The 14,044-nt window shown below is 37.5% G+C and overlaps 1 protein-coding gene across 10 annotated transcripts in view; it reads right to left on the bottom strand.

Moving 5' to 3' along the window:
* ANKS1B (ankyrin repeat and sterile alpha motif domain containing 1B) overlaps positions 1–14,044 on the bottom strand; it is a 286,081-nt gene that overhangs the window by 261,008 nt on the left and 11,029 nt on the right. For all 10 annotated transcript variants that reach the window (XM_087723307.1, XM_087723309.1, XM_087723308.1 and 7 more), the window contains exon 2: positions 9,468–9,548. In XM_087723307.1, the coding sequence (XP_087579433.1) occupies positions 9,468–9,548 (81 nt within the window). The remainder of the gene's footprint in view (positions 1–9,467; positions 9,549–14,044) is intronic.

The raw sequence follows: 14,044 nt of genomic DNA, 5'->3' as shown, positions 1-14,044 counted from the left end.
TATTCCAACTCTAGTTCCTCATTGCATATATCTCCTTTTTTTTCAAGATCCTAATTTCCTAATCACATTTTGATTCCCTTTCTTTGATCTTTTAAAGTACCGGATTTTTCTTCACTATCTTTTTTCCTTCAAGAACTACAGTATATTGGATTCTCTATGAAATTCTATTTTGAAAATATTTCATATGAGCAGTAGCAGATAAAAAGATTGCATGTACCAAAAGAGAGCACATTGCAAATAAAATATGATAAATAAAACATTCAAAATCATTTCTGAGTCTTTGAAAAACCAATATTCATCCATTGATCCATCCATTTATTTATTTTATTTATTAGTTTGTCAAACATGTACCAGATAGCAGAAATAAGTATGAACGTGGACATGAACAAAGGAAATGAATACAAATAAATGGGGACAGTAGGACAGTGACGGTAGGCATGCTGGTGAGCTTATGCACGCCCCTTTACAGACCTCTTAGGAATGGGTTGAGGTCCATGGTGGACAGTTTAAGGTTGAAGCTGTGAGGGTTTGAGGATATAACCCAAATAGATATTTTATTGTAGATCACTTATATTACAAAAACTATATGTCTTGACCATAGATATTACCTCTCCCAACTCAATTCCAAACTGGAATGTCTCTTTACTCTCCCTAGAGGAGCCCCCTCTACTTTAACCAGTGATTCCACTACAGTCCATTCATTCAAGTTATATGTTACTCGATTTCTAAGAATAACAGCTTATTGATAATAACAAAAATTAAAACATAAAAATTATTATATAAGTATAATATGCCTCCCTGATATGTTACTGTTTGGCAGAAGAATCTTCAAGCATCTCCAAATGTTTCTCCGAGCAGCCATGAACAGTCAGCAGTTCAAAAATATAACGCGGAGGGTATGATCTAAATACAAATACAAATAACGATGCCAGTTGCCATTAGAATTGCCATCACTAAGCGATGTGGTCTTAAAACATGGCATCACATAACTGTACCATTTTGCAACAGCAATTCCAGCACTCAACATTGCCAGTAAGTGAATCACTGTAGGCCATTAGTGTGGATGTCACACAATCATTTTGTGACCTCCTGTCAGCTTTCCCACATCTGCTTGTTGGAAGCCAGCAGAGAAGGTTGCAAATGTTGACCAAGTGACTGCAAGGAAGCTGAAATGGATGGAGCTCTGAGGATCAGTCATAAATATCATTTGTTCAGTGCCGGTGCAAGTTTGAACCACTGCTGGATGAGTAGTCATTAACCAATGACCATCTGTACCTGAGAATAGTTTCCTATATGTATGACAACTCTAGGAAGGTTCAAGCAAGGGATAATTGTAGATGACATTCTCCCAAATGTGGGGAATGTAGCAATCTTCTTTTACTAGATCATACTGAGTAGACAGATTCAAGCTTGGTTCTTTTCTTGCAGATGATTCATTATCTAGCTAGTTAACTAGAACTAGCTTTTCAACTGGTAAAACCAAATTTCCCAAAAAAAGAAAATTCAGTGTTCCATGTAGGTCACAAGATGGCACTAGTCTGCTACAAAGTAAATGTTCTTTACTAAGATTATTACAAAGTATTATAGATTTAGAGAATATCCTAGAAGCAAAAAGAAAAGAAAAGAATACCTTTATGTTTTCAGTCAACCCTTATGGATAAAAAAAGTGTAGACTTTAGCATGACACAGAAATACAAATCACAAATCTAGTGCAGATTCCTGGTTAGAATGTTGTATCTTTTTCTACAGCTAGAAAATTCTTTTGAATTTGTTTTTACTTGAACTTTTCTTTTTCTGTGGTTCAAAGCTTGAATCAGAGGCTGCAAAGAAATGATCATCATGTTTTTTTTCCAATTTTGATCCAGTTATTTCTCTGGCATTTTACTTGTAATTCTAAAAGAGCATTAGCTTTTCGGTTTTCAGCAAAGCAATATGGTAAACTGCAGTGACGTGCAGTCAGGGGAGGCAGGGGAGGCAGAACCTTACCACTGTCACCATGAAAAAAAAAAAATGTAAAAGGAAAAAGGCGAGAGCTGAGGTCAGGCTGAGCTAGTTGCTGCCAGAGTCACCGTGGATGACTCTGCTTAACTGTTTAAAAAAGCCTCTAAAAAAGCGCCCTCTTACAGGAGGAGGCAGGAGAACGACGTGCCTCATCTAGTCTGACTTTAGACATTTTATGATCACTCGAGCAGAGTTAAGCAAGGGTTAAAAGCCAAAAAATTCCTGACATAGGTGAGGCATGTCGTTCTCCTGCCTCCTCCTGTAGAGGGCGCTTTTTAAGAGGCTTTTTTAAACAGTTAACCAGAGTCATCCACGGTGACTCTGGCAGCAACTAGCTCAGCCTGACCTCAGCTCTTGCCTTTTTCCTTTTACATTTTTTTTCTTTTCAGGATGACAGGCAAGAGCAGAGTTGAAATCCTCTCTGAAACAGCTGGAAAAGGTACGTGTGGGTCGGAGGGAGGGGGAGGAATTCAAACTTCATCCTCCTGGGGCAGGGCTTTGGGCAAAGGTTGGAGGGAAGTGCTCTCCCTCCCCAAGTGTAGTTTGATTGCAGGCAGAGCCAGATTGTCTTTTCAAACCTGTAATCAGTGAAGCTGGGCTGGATCCTTCCAGGGATGGGGGAAAGTGTGTGTGCTTCAGTATGGTTCTTTGACTGGCTTCCTGTCTCCTCCTGTGGTCTTCCTGACTCCCTCCAGTCCAACTCTGTGTGTGTGTGTGTGTGTGTGTGTGTGTGTGTGTGTGCGTGCGTGTGTGTGTGTGTGTGCTTGTTTGAGAGAGAGTTTGTTTGAGTGAGAGAGGGAAGGGGGTAGGAGAGATAGTCCAATCCAACTTGTGTGTATGTATATGTGTGTGTGTGTGTGTGTTTGAGGGGGGAGGGAGGGAGAGAGGGAGGAAGGAGAGGAAGGGAGAAGAAAAAGAAAAAGAAAGAAGGAAACTTATTTTGCAAAGGAGAAAAACAAATGCTGTCGCTTTAAATTGGAACTGAGCATGCCTGGCTGTGGAATTCTGGGAGTTGAAATCCACAAGTCTAAAAAAAATTGTGTCAGTGCCTCACCAGCCATAAACCTCACTGCATGTCACTGGTAAACGGTGTATGTAACAAGAACATTTCTTCCTCATGGGAATGGCTATTGAAAAGATTTGAGTCTGCAGACTGCATTATTGTGAATGGCAAGAATTCTGACAAGGAAGTTACTTTTACAATCATTCAATAATTAACAATAATTTACAATAATTATGTAGGAGATGAGCAGGCTCAGCCTGAGGGAGGGGTCAAACACATCATTCTTGAGTTCCTTCATGCCGCAAGAGATCTAAGTCCAGCCCACCTTGAATTCCATTGACTCTTATTTACCCCAATTTGCTTTAACTATTACTGTCAGATTCTTGTAAACAGCATAAGCAATAAACCTTATATTCATTTGAACTGCTTGGACTTCTGATTTTCCCATGTTTGACAAATTCAAAAAAATATTATATGGGTATAGCTTAAAAGGTTTTTCTTTCTTTCAGTGCACTATGATAAGCACCCACTGCATGGTAACACTCATTTTAGAAATCCTGGTCTTAATCCATCAAAAGTCTGAATATTGTTCATTCAGATAAAAGATGGTAGCAATATTATTTAAGCAGTCTGATCATGGAGGAGTCAAGCATTTCAAATTCAGCATGCCTAACCTTATCTGGAACCTTCTAACTGCACTTGCAAGCAGGATCAGGGATATGTTGGAGGCATTAAAAGATGCCTCTCTAAAACAGTAAGTAAAATGCCCAACAAGAGGAGACCATATTCTAGGCTTAGCAATAAAGGAGAACATTTGTAGTTTATGGTTGAAACAAGGGATTCTTGGTACTTTCTGAGCTTGGTTATTTTCTTGGAGACAATTATAACCCAAACTAGGTAACATCAGTGCTAGTAAGGAGTGGGGTTTGCCCTCAATTTATATTCTAGAGGCTGTCCCTGTTATGGTTGGTGGGAGGGGTCTTGGGCGTTCTTTGGTTGAGCTGTTTACTGTTAGCTTTTGGGCAGTTCCAGGTTGGGGTATTGTATGCTTCTTAACTGTTGCACTGATGTTAATCTATATTCATATGTTGTGAAATTAAAGAATTTTCATAATATTTTCTGACAGCAAGTTGGGTTGAGTGGCCAGGCACATTTTGGTGAAGTGTTGATGAAGTCACAACGTATAGACGGACTTAAGCATAGTTTCAGTTGGGAAACTGTGGCTACCCTAGATCAAGCCAAGTCCAAAAACATTACAGAATTCCTGGAAGCACTCCCACAAATGGGCCATCAATAGACACAAAGAATAAACAACATCTACATACTGTGCAAAAGAGAGAATTAACAAGCCAAAAAGGGAACAAAAAGACTAAAACACCTTGCCACCAGCAATCAACATCCAGATGAGCATAGATGGACCGCTACATCTTTTTCTGCTGTCAGTTTTCTAAGTTTGCATGTTTCTAAACACTATGACTGTCAGTAACGCTATCACGGAGTATTGTCATGGGGGGAGGGAGTGGTGGAAGGGAGGAGAAGGAGGATTGCTGTGCAATAAATGGATAGCTCTGAGCAGATTCAATGGCTGAAAAGAAAGCCAGAAAAGACAAAAACAGACTGATCCACAAGGAACAGGAAAGTTGAAAGTTGCCTAAGAATAATACTTTGCTAAGAAGCTTGATTGAAATTAGTTCTTTGCATTCATGTAATATTGGTATAGAAAAAGCACAACTGACAAGATGCAGGTTTCTCCAGGAAATGGAAAAACTAGTAATTTTTAATATATTCTGATGGACTGCCATGAAACAGAAAAGAAAAAAAAAACCCTACAGGGAATATATTTGTAAGTAAACGAAATAAATACTTTTTAGCATTACCTATATAAATAATGCCACATATATCTAAATTGCTTGCCACACTCACCCTGTGAAATGTCCATGAAAATAGGAAAATGTTCACGTCCCTTATACCCAGGAGAGGATATTAACACTGAACTTCTTTAGGATAGTTAAGTAGCTAGAATTCAAACGGTCCAGGTCTACCACCGGATGGAATTCATTGTATTACATTGCTTATTCTTGAAGAAGCAAAAAAAATACCAGATTCCAGAACAAAATGTTCTGGCAGGAAAAATTGAAGTGAACTTTACAGTATATCCATTATTTATGAAGAAGCTGTTCCACATGATATTGTGATATATAAACAGACATTCTCCAAAGGCGATAAGAACGATCACAGTAGACAGACAATGGCAACACCTAGATAGCTTTAATATGTAAGGAAGCAGGTGGCAGAACTTAATGAGAAGTCTCTTCTTTTCCATTCTATTCCAGGCAGTGACAGTTACTACATGAATAGGAATTTACACCTACTCACATTTTAAATACATTTAACCTACTTTTCTGTGCTGGTCTTGATGGCTACCAGCCAATAAGCTAGCAGGCTGGATTCTTGCCACGATTGAGCAATAAAGGAACTCAGGCAAAACAATCTTTTGGAAGCAAGAAGTTCTCTTTACCAGTATCTTAGAACAGCAACTGTAAATGTAGTCAACAGATTTAGTATAGGTTAAGACAAGGAACTGAATAATCAAGCAACAAATCTGAGGGGAGAGACAGGAAACAGGATGGAATGGAATCTAGACTTCCAAGGACATCAGATTCTCTCAAAACAGTAATATTCTCTCTCATGTTCCTTTTCTTGCAAGGCGCTTAGATACTTTTGGTATAGTTTAGTTCAAATCTGTGATCAGTCTGCCCTAACCAGATTTTAAGGTTAAGCACCTGTTCTAGTGTGTACTGTTAGCAGTATCTGTTAGCAGCAGAGAACTAAATCTAGAATATAAATTTAGTTAATTGGAGTTATGATTAATCAGGTTAACTATATAAGATTTAAAAGATTCTCATAAGTAAACGTTAGGAAAGACCTAATCTGGGAAGGTACTGCTTTATCTCACAATTTTCAGGGATTCATTTTGGAATGAACTCAGTTATCATGTTTTACTTTCATCTCATTTGTCTGTTCATTTTCTCCAAATGGCAGAAATTGCTATTAATAATTTACCATGGCAAAATATTAAATCACAGATATCATTATGAAACACCCGTGACAGTTCCTGGGTAAACTCCTTTGGAGACAAGTACAAAGATAATTGATTGATCAAAGTGATCTATGCTACCAATCTGGATAAAGGTGAAGCCACCTTATGTCTATGGCTGAATGTCAGCCCAATTATGACAACTTTTACCAGCCTTACCTACATCTTGAATAGGACTCATAGTACACTCTAGGGCAGTATCTCTTCAATTCTCAATGCCTGCAGAACTTCAGCCCCAGCTCTGAGAAGGAGAATGAGAAAAGCAGCTCTGAGAAGAGAGCAACAAAAGCAAAGTTGCATTTGTCCCTGCTATGTTGCCCCTGTCCCACCCCCCAAATTCAGAATCTAGTAATCTAAATAATATGAACAGTAAGATTCTAGGGAAGTACAAGTATGATCTCTAATCCAAAAATAAATAAAAATAGAATGAACTATCAAAAGGGGTGAGCAAATCAAGACAATAGAAATGGAGGGCAATTGCTAAGCAATCAATTATTATTTTTATTTCTCCTTCATAGGCTGACCATCATTCAAATGTGAAAGTTCAAAGACTGCAGAAATCCTACCAAGCACTGGAATTAATGAAGGGAACTGAAATTAAACCCATGGAGTTGGACTAATGGCAAAATAATTTCATTTTAAATATTGCTATAAGAGGAATTTAAGTTGTCAGTGCTGAAAATGTTGGCATTAAGAAAATGTCCATTCTAGTACACATGTTTATATGCAATTTGTTTCCTTTTGTTTTGTTTACCTCATTATTAAGCACTACAGAAGAATAATGAAATAGTCTTGGCCTCTGACTACAAGCAGACAAATGAATTTCTCTGCACTGTTGTAAGTTAGCCTAACAACGTACGTTGCATTACTTATACTGAAGATAGTACCAGAAGGATGACCAAAGTTGAAATTCATAATGGAGCTGAAAGCAAAGCCTGTGATAGAATAGTTAAACGTACAAGGCTGGATATCTGAAAAGTCTCCTCAGTTCCAAACTCTTATGCAAGATCTTGTTTTTCCAAGCCTAGAATATAGCCAGGGAACAAAGTCATCAGTTTTGAGTAGATGGTGGCCTGAAGACAAAATGTCGTACTTGTTTAGCCACACTATCACTCACTCAACTGGTTTACTTATCAAGATTACTGTCAAGTAAGAAGATATATTTATGGCAACTGTATCAAGTTTAATTCTGCTAATGTTCATAGAATGTTCCCAGAGTTGGAAAACTCTGAACACTTTGGCTTATAAACCAGAAGCAAGTAAGGATCAGATGCAAACTTAGCATGAGAAAAAAGCATTAACAAAAGAAGAAACAACTGGAAAATAAGGAAGGACAACAAGCAATAATAATGATTGGAAATGATTGGAAGTTTTGGGAAATATTGCATATTCTTCCTTTATCAAAAGAAAAGAAAATCCAGCAGTTTCAACACATGATTAGCAAAAAGACTGAGGCATCCCTATTGTAATATTCTATCATAAATGTATGAGGTCAACAAGATTTCTGTAAAATAATTCCTATTTTTTATTTCAATTGCTTGGGTTAATAAGACACTGAAAAGCTTCCTTTCTTGATTCTGAGCAATTGCTGAGGTCTTGAAAATAGTAGCAAAATTCTAAGACAACTAACCACCTCAACAAATGAGCAAGACAATGTTCCCAATTATGCTGCTAGTGCATAAGAAAATATAGAGGGTGATACAGTTCTAGTATATTTGCAAATCCACAGATATAATGAAAAAAGACCAGAAGTACTTCAGGAAATATCATAATGGGAAGATCACCTAACACTAGCTGCTGAAACCTAATAATCACCCACCAAAAAAACAATCATCACAAAATAGTAGTGTTGAAATATATTTAAACAAAAATCAGTCCAGGACAACAAATACTTAATAGTATCAAGAGCTACTAGGAAGCCACCCAAAATTCCAGAAATCATATAACAATATCATATGACAAGACCGAGTGGCTATTGATGTTGCCTCCCAAGGATAGTCCAGACATTCCACCTCTTAGCCTGGGGGGTGAAATTATACACCCCTCAGAGAGGGTCCGCAATTTGGGTGTCCTCCTGGACCCGCAGCTGACGTTAGAACACCATCTGTCAACTGTGACCAGGGGGGCTTTTGCCCAGGTTCGCCTGGTGCACCAGTTGCGGCCCTACCTGGACCGGGAGGCACTTCAAATGGTCACTCATGCCCTCGTCACCTCAAGACTGGATTACTGTAATGCGCTCTACATGGGGCTGCCCCTGAAGAGTGTTCAAAGACTGCAGTTGGTCCAGAATGCAGCTGCGCGAGCGATACGGGGTGTACCTAGATACACCCATGTTACACCCATCCTCCGCGAGCTGTACTGGCTCCCTATTGGTCTCCGAATGCGCTTCAAGGTGCTAGTCGTTACTTTTAAAGCCCTACATGGTTTAGGACCTGGCTACCTGAGAGACCGCCTCCTGCCACATGTCTCCCAACGACCAACAAGATCTCACAGGTTGGGTCTCCTCCGGGTACCGTCGACCGGACAATGCCGGCTGGTGGTCCCCCGGGGGAGGGCCTTCTCCGTAGCTGCGCCGGCCCTGTGGAACGATCAACCCATAGAGATCCGGACCCTTACCACTCTCCCGGCCTTCCGTAAAGCCACTAAGACCTGGCTGTTCCGGCAGGCCTGGGGCTGTTGATCAATGTCCAGCCCCACTTAGACTGAATGGATGGTGTGTAATTTTAACAATTGTATTTTTTTACTTTTAATTTTTAAATGCTTTTTTATCTGTCTGTAAGCCGCCCAGAGTCCCAAGGGAGTGGGCGGCATACAAATGTTATTAAATTGAAATTGAAATTGAAATGTCTCCACCTTCATACTAGCACAATCCATCCATTAGGTTGAAGAATGGCTCTCACAAATCATTTTTTTCCAATGACAGCTGTGTTTTCTAACTATTATCCATTGCAGACGGTTATATAAAAATGCCAATGTAAAACTGAAGATTATTGAGATCAATTTTTATATAAATAAGACTTTTTACTGCTAATTAAAATAAATTAGAAATCTATTTTGTCTCAAAGATGCTCTATCCTGTCAAATCTAATAAAAATGTGTTTAAAATCTAAAAACTTACTGATTCAACAACCTAGTCCATATCTGTACGTTATTCGTGTGTTGTTCATTAAAAAGTCATTATATAGAACTTTACTACGTAACCATTGGATTGGATCCTGCTACAGTAGGCTTCTTCAACTGCAAAACTGGAATAGTATTCTGCTAAAATCAACATAAACACAAAAATATGATAACTTTATGCAGCCTAGTATCAATACAAACATGCAATATAAACTAATTCCAACATAATAGTAATATAGCACTTACTTGTGACCATTCAAAGCTGCATGATGTAAAGCAGTATATCCTGAACTATCTGTGCAATTTATATTTGGTCCTCGCCAGATGCTGAAAATAAAAAACAAATTCCATTATAACAGTATGAAGTTACTAACATTTAATAAAGAATTAAATATTACTTTGAAACAAATCAATGACATTTTAAATGTTATAAAGAGTTATATTTTAATTTTAACAGTGATATATTTTATATACAAAAATTCCACTGTAACACTATAAAGGTATAGCATTTTAAAATGATTAAATATTAATATGGAACAAGTAATAAACTTTAGATTTGTTATAAAGGGAAATGTTTTAATTTTAACTCTGAAAAACAAACTGACTAGTTTATACATCTAAATTTTCATACTGATGGCAATTCCAGGTAAAAAAATTACTGTTTTCAGAAAAGCTGATTAATTTTCAAGTTCCTACCTGAAATACATACTTTGTATCCCAGAGTGCAAATTGAAGAATTTGTTCATCAGGAATAAATAAAGAGGAATAAAAGTCTTTTCTCAAGAATACCAGGCTCTGCCTTACAGTATAGAAGAAACTCCTGTGTTCCTTTATTTATAATTACTAAGGAATTATTATTATTTTCCTTTACCCAAGAATAGGGGGAAAGGTTCTGAATAGAAAAGAGTTAACAATTCAGAGGACAGATTGCTAGTAAAACAGGTAATTATAATATAATGTTCATATTTATTTAGTTATTAAAGGCAAGCTTGTTACATTTGGTTTTTTGCATCAGCTGGAACTAAGAGTTCTTCCTGCAGCTTACTTCCTATCTTTTTGCATGTCCCTCTTTATACTGCATATGAAACTCACTACAAATTATTAAGTTTGTATAGCTGATTAGTTTTTACCTCCAAATCTACTGTCAAAGAAAACTAATAAGAGAAGGGATGGGATTTTGTGGTATGTGTTATAGTTAACATGAAACTTTAGCAAATTGTCCCAAGTGTTAAACATTGATGCTGTAATGATTGAGAGAAAAGCCAATATTTTTCATGTAGAGTTTCTGATTGGGGTCTAACAGATAAAAAGCAGCAGGTGCAACCAAAGAAAAGACAGAGAATTGGGATAATAGTTGAAGGAATCTATTCCATTCTGAATTATGTATCAATTATTTAAAGAAAAAAGACGGGTGAGAAATTAGAAGGGCTTTTATCTCATAAATGTTCTGCCATGACTTTTCTATATTAAGTAGTCAAGTTTCTCAACAATAAAGTTAAATGTAAACAACTGCAATTCCTAATAGGAAGAATGTTTTCCATGATTTACCAGAATAGACTGAAAGCACTGCCAGTACTGTAAAACAGCTACAGCCCAGGTATTGATGGCTTTCCATTGTTCAATTTTGTCTTTAACAAATTTTTCTATTTTTTTTTCTTTAACTGGTCACATTTTTCACTTGTCAGCGTTTGCTGTTATCCAACTGTAAAATGTCTAGATACTTGTATGTTTCATTCTAATGGCTCCTTTTGGTTTGACCATTTGGCCAAAGTTTGGCCCTAGTTTATTGCTATTATAGCACATTTCTCTAGGCCAAATTCCACTATTGTACCGTATCTGTGCTAAAAATTCTCACTACATTTGTCAATGACTGCATTTTAACTACTGATTTTCCATAAACTTCAGATAATTTGTATAAAGCAAATTTGGGATTTTATTAACAGTTTTCCCCTTTTTGATAGCCAAATTTATGTTCTCCAACTCATTGAAAGTGGTTTCATAGAATGACAAATAATAAGGGTGAAAATCAGTCACCCTGGAAGATCTTCTAATGATGACATCCCTCTCCTAATGTTCACATTTTCATGTCCAACCACGAATTCTGTTCTAGTGGAAGGATGTTATTTTCTTCTAATACAATATTGGATGCCTGTGAGTAGTTTAAGCATTGTAGGCAAACATAATTTCCTGGTATTGTCCCTTTCTCTAGGTCATTTTGAATGAGATATGTTTTGCCAGTTATTAAACAATTGTTGATGTCTCCTTTATACAATACTTCATTAAACTGTTTTACTATAATTTGAGGTAAGCTATTTGAACAAAAAGCCATGCAACTGATCATTTCCAGATGTCCAGTTTTTAATCCTTTTTACTCCATTTTAACTATTTCTGCTATTATTAGTTTCCCATTTGATTTTTAGTTAATTCATCTTCAAATTACTTTATCCATCCAGCACTTTATTAGAATGTTTCATTTCTTCATACATCTTTCCAAAATTAGATTGCTTCCTTTATGTTTCATTTTCCATTTTCAAAATTTATATTGCATTTCTACCAAAGTATAGTCCTCAATTTACAATCACAATCGAGCCCAAAATTTATGTTGCAAAGTGAGAAATTTGTTAAGTGACATTCTTGCCACGTTAGGTGAATCACTGTAATTGTTAAATTAGTAACACAGTTAAGTGAATCTAGTTTCCCCATTGCCTTTGCTTATCAGAAGGTCGTAAAAGGTGATCATATGACAGAGGGATGCTGCAACCATCATACAGGTGAAACTCAAAAAATTAGACTATGGTGCAAAAGTTCATTTATTTCAGTAATGCAACTTAAAAGGTGAAACTAATATATGAGATAAGACTCATTACATGCAAAGCAAGATAGTTCAAGCTGTACTTTGCCATAATTGTGATGATTATGGCTTACAGTTCATGAAAAACCCCAATCCACAATCTCAGAAAATTAGAATATTACACGCAATCAATAAAACAAGGATTGTACATAGAACAATATCAGACCTCTGAAAAGTATAAGCATGCATATGTACTCAGTACTTGGTTTGGGCCCTGTTGCAGCAATTACTGCCTCAATGCGGAGTGGCATGGAAGCTACCAGCCTGTGGCACTGCTGAGGTGTTATGGAAGACCAGGATCTTCAATAGCAGCCTTCAGCTCTTCTGCATTGTTTGGTTTCATGTCTCTCATCTTTCTCTTGGCAATGCCCCATAGATTCACTATGGGGTTCAGGTCAGGCGAGTTTGCTGGCTAATCAAGCACAGTAATCCCATGGTTACTGAACCAGGTCTTGGTGCTTTTGGCAGTGTGGGCAGGTGCCAAGTCCTGCTGGAAAATGAAGTCAGCATCCCCATAAAGCTCATCTGCGGAAGGAAGCATGAAGTGCTCCAAAATCTCCTGGTAGATGGCTGTGTTGACCCTGGACTTAATGAAGCACAGTGGACCAACACCAGCAGGTGACATGGCTCCCCAAATCAACACAGACTGTGGAAACTTCACACTGGACTTCAAGCATCTTGCAGTGTGTGCCTCTCCATTCTTCACCCATACTCTGAGTCCTTGGTTTCCAAATGAGATGCAAAAGTTGCTCTCATCAGAAAAGAGGACTTTGCACCACTGAGCAACAGACTAGGTCTGTTTTTCTTTAGCCCAGGTAAGATACTTCTGACATTGTTTTTTGTTCAGGAGTGGCTTGACAAGACGACATTTGAAGCCCATGTCCAGGATCCATCTGTGTGTGGTGACTCTTGATGCACTGACACCAGCCTCAGTCTGGTAGAAGTTACAAGCAGAACACAAGCAGGAGAGAACAGCTTCATCTCAGAGTTCAGAGCAGACATACAAGTTTAGATTAGTTTACTTCTCAGAGCAGCAGACTCAGAGCTCAGAGTTTACAGACTAATTTCAGTTTTAATTCTCAGATAAGCCACGCTCGACTCCAAATTTCTGTTTCCAAAACAGCCTTCATTGGCTTACTCAGTTGCTATGCCTTTTCATTAGCTGATCTATTCCAGTCTATGAATATTCATACTCTGACAATCTGATCTTAATTTTTTTGTCCTGGCCTCTAGTTTGATATTTCACTTTGGGGTTGAATATGATTTTGGTTTTGATTTTTTAATTTTGACAGCCAGTTCTTCTAAAACCATACTGTTGTACTGCAGGCAAGCTGATTGGTCTGTTTGATAGACACTATTTTAATCCTTGCATTAAAACCCTAAGCCAACATTATGAAAACTGGGGATTGTGCCCTAACATAAATTAAATCTAAGTATGTGCCTTCCATCTAAGCAATTGTATGGCAAAGAAAGTGTTAAACGTATATTGCTTTGGCAAGAGGAAAAAACACAACTGCCACCCAAAATATCTTGGAATAATCTTTGACTGATCCCTTATATTTGGAAAACACCTTAAATTAATCAGACAAAAATTGAAAATGGGAAATAACTTGATTAGGAAAATTGCAGGAACAGCCTGGGGAGTTCAAAATATTGTGTATAGTGGCACAATTATTAGTATACTCTGTCACCAAACACTGCACACCTGTATGGGAAAGAAGATGTCATACCAACAAGATTGATTTTCATCTTAATATAACCCAGTGAGAATATAATCTGAAATCCTTAAATCCACACCACTCTCATGGCTCCATGTTCTTTTTTTTCTCTTTCCCTCTTGATCTTAGGTGACAACAACAAATATTTCGAGAGGGGAATAAGATAAACAGGCTATCAATTACTAAACATCCACCGATACACAAAATATTAAACTCTCTTCCTTGTACCAGGTTTAAGTCTAAGAAACCAACTG

This window comes from Thamnophis sirtalis, unplaced genomic scaffold (genome assembly GCF_051295495.1).
Source record: "Thamnophis sirtalis isolate CommonGarterSnake01/CBP01778 unplaced genomic scaffold, rThaSir2_p1.2 scaffold_9, whole genome shotgun sequence".
In the NCBI taxonomy this organism is placed as follows: Eukaryota; Metazoa; Chordata; class Lepidosauria; order Squamata; family Natricidae; genus Thamnophis; species Thamnophis sirtalis.
The sequence above is the reverse complement of the archived record's forward strand: the minus strand, read 5'-3'. Positions and strand labels throughout refer to the sequence as shown.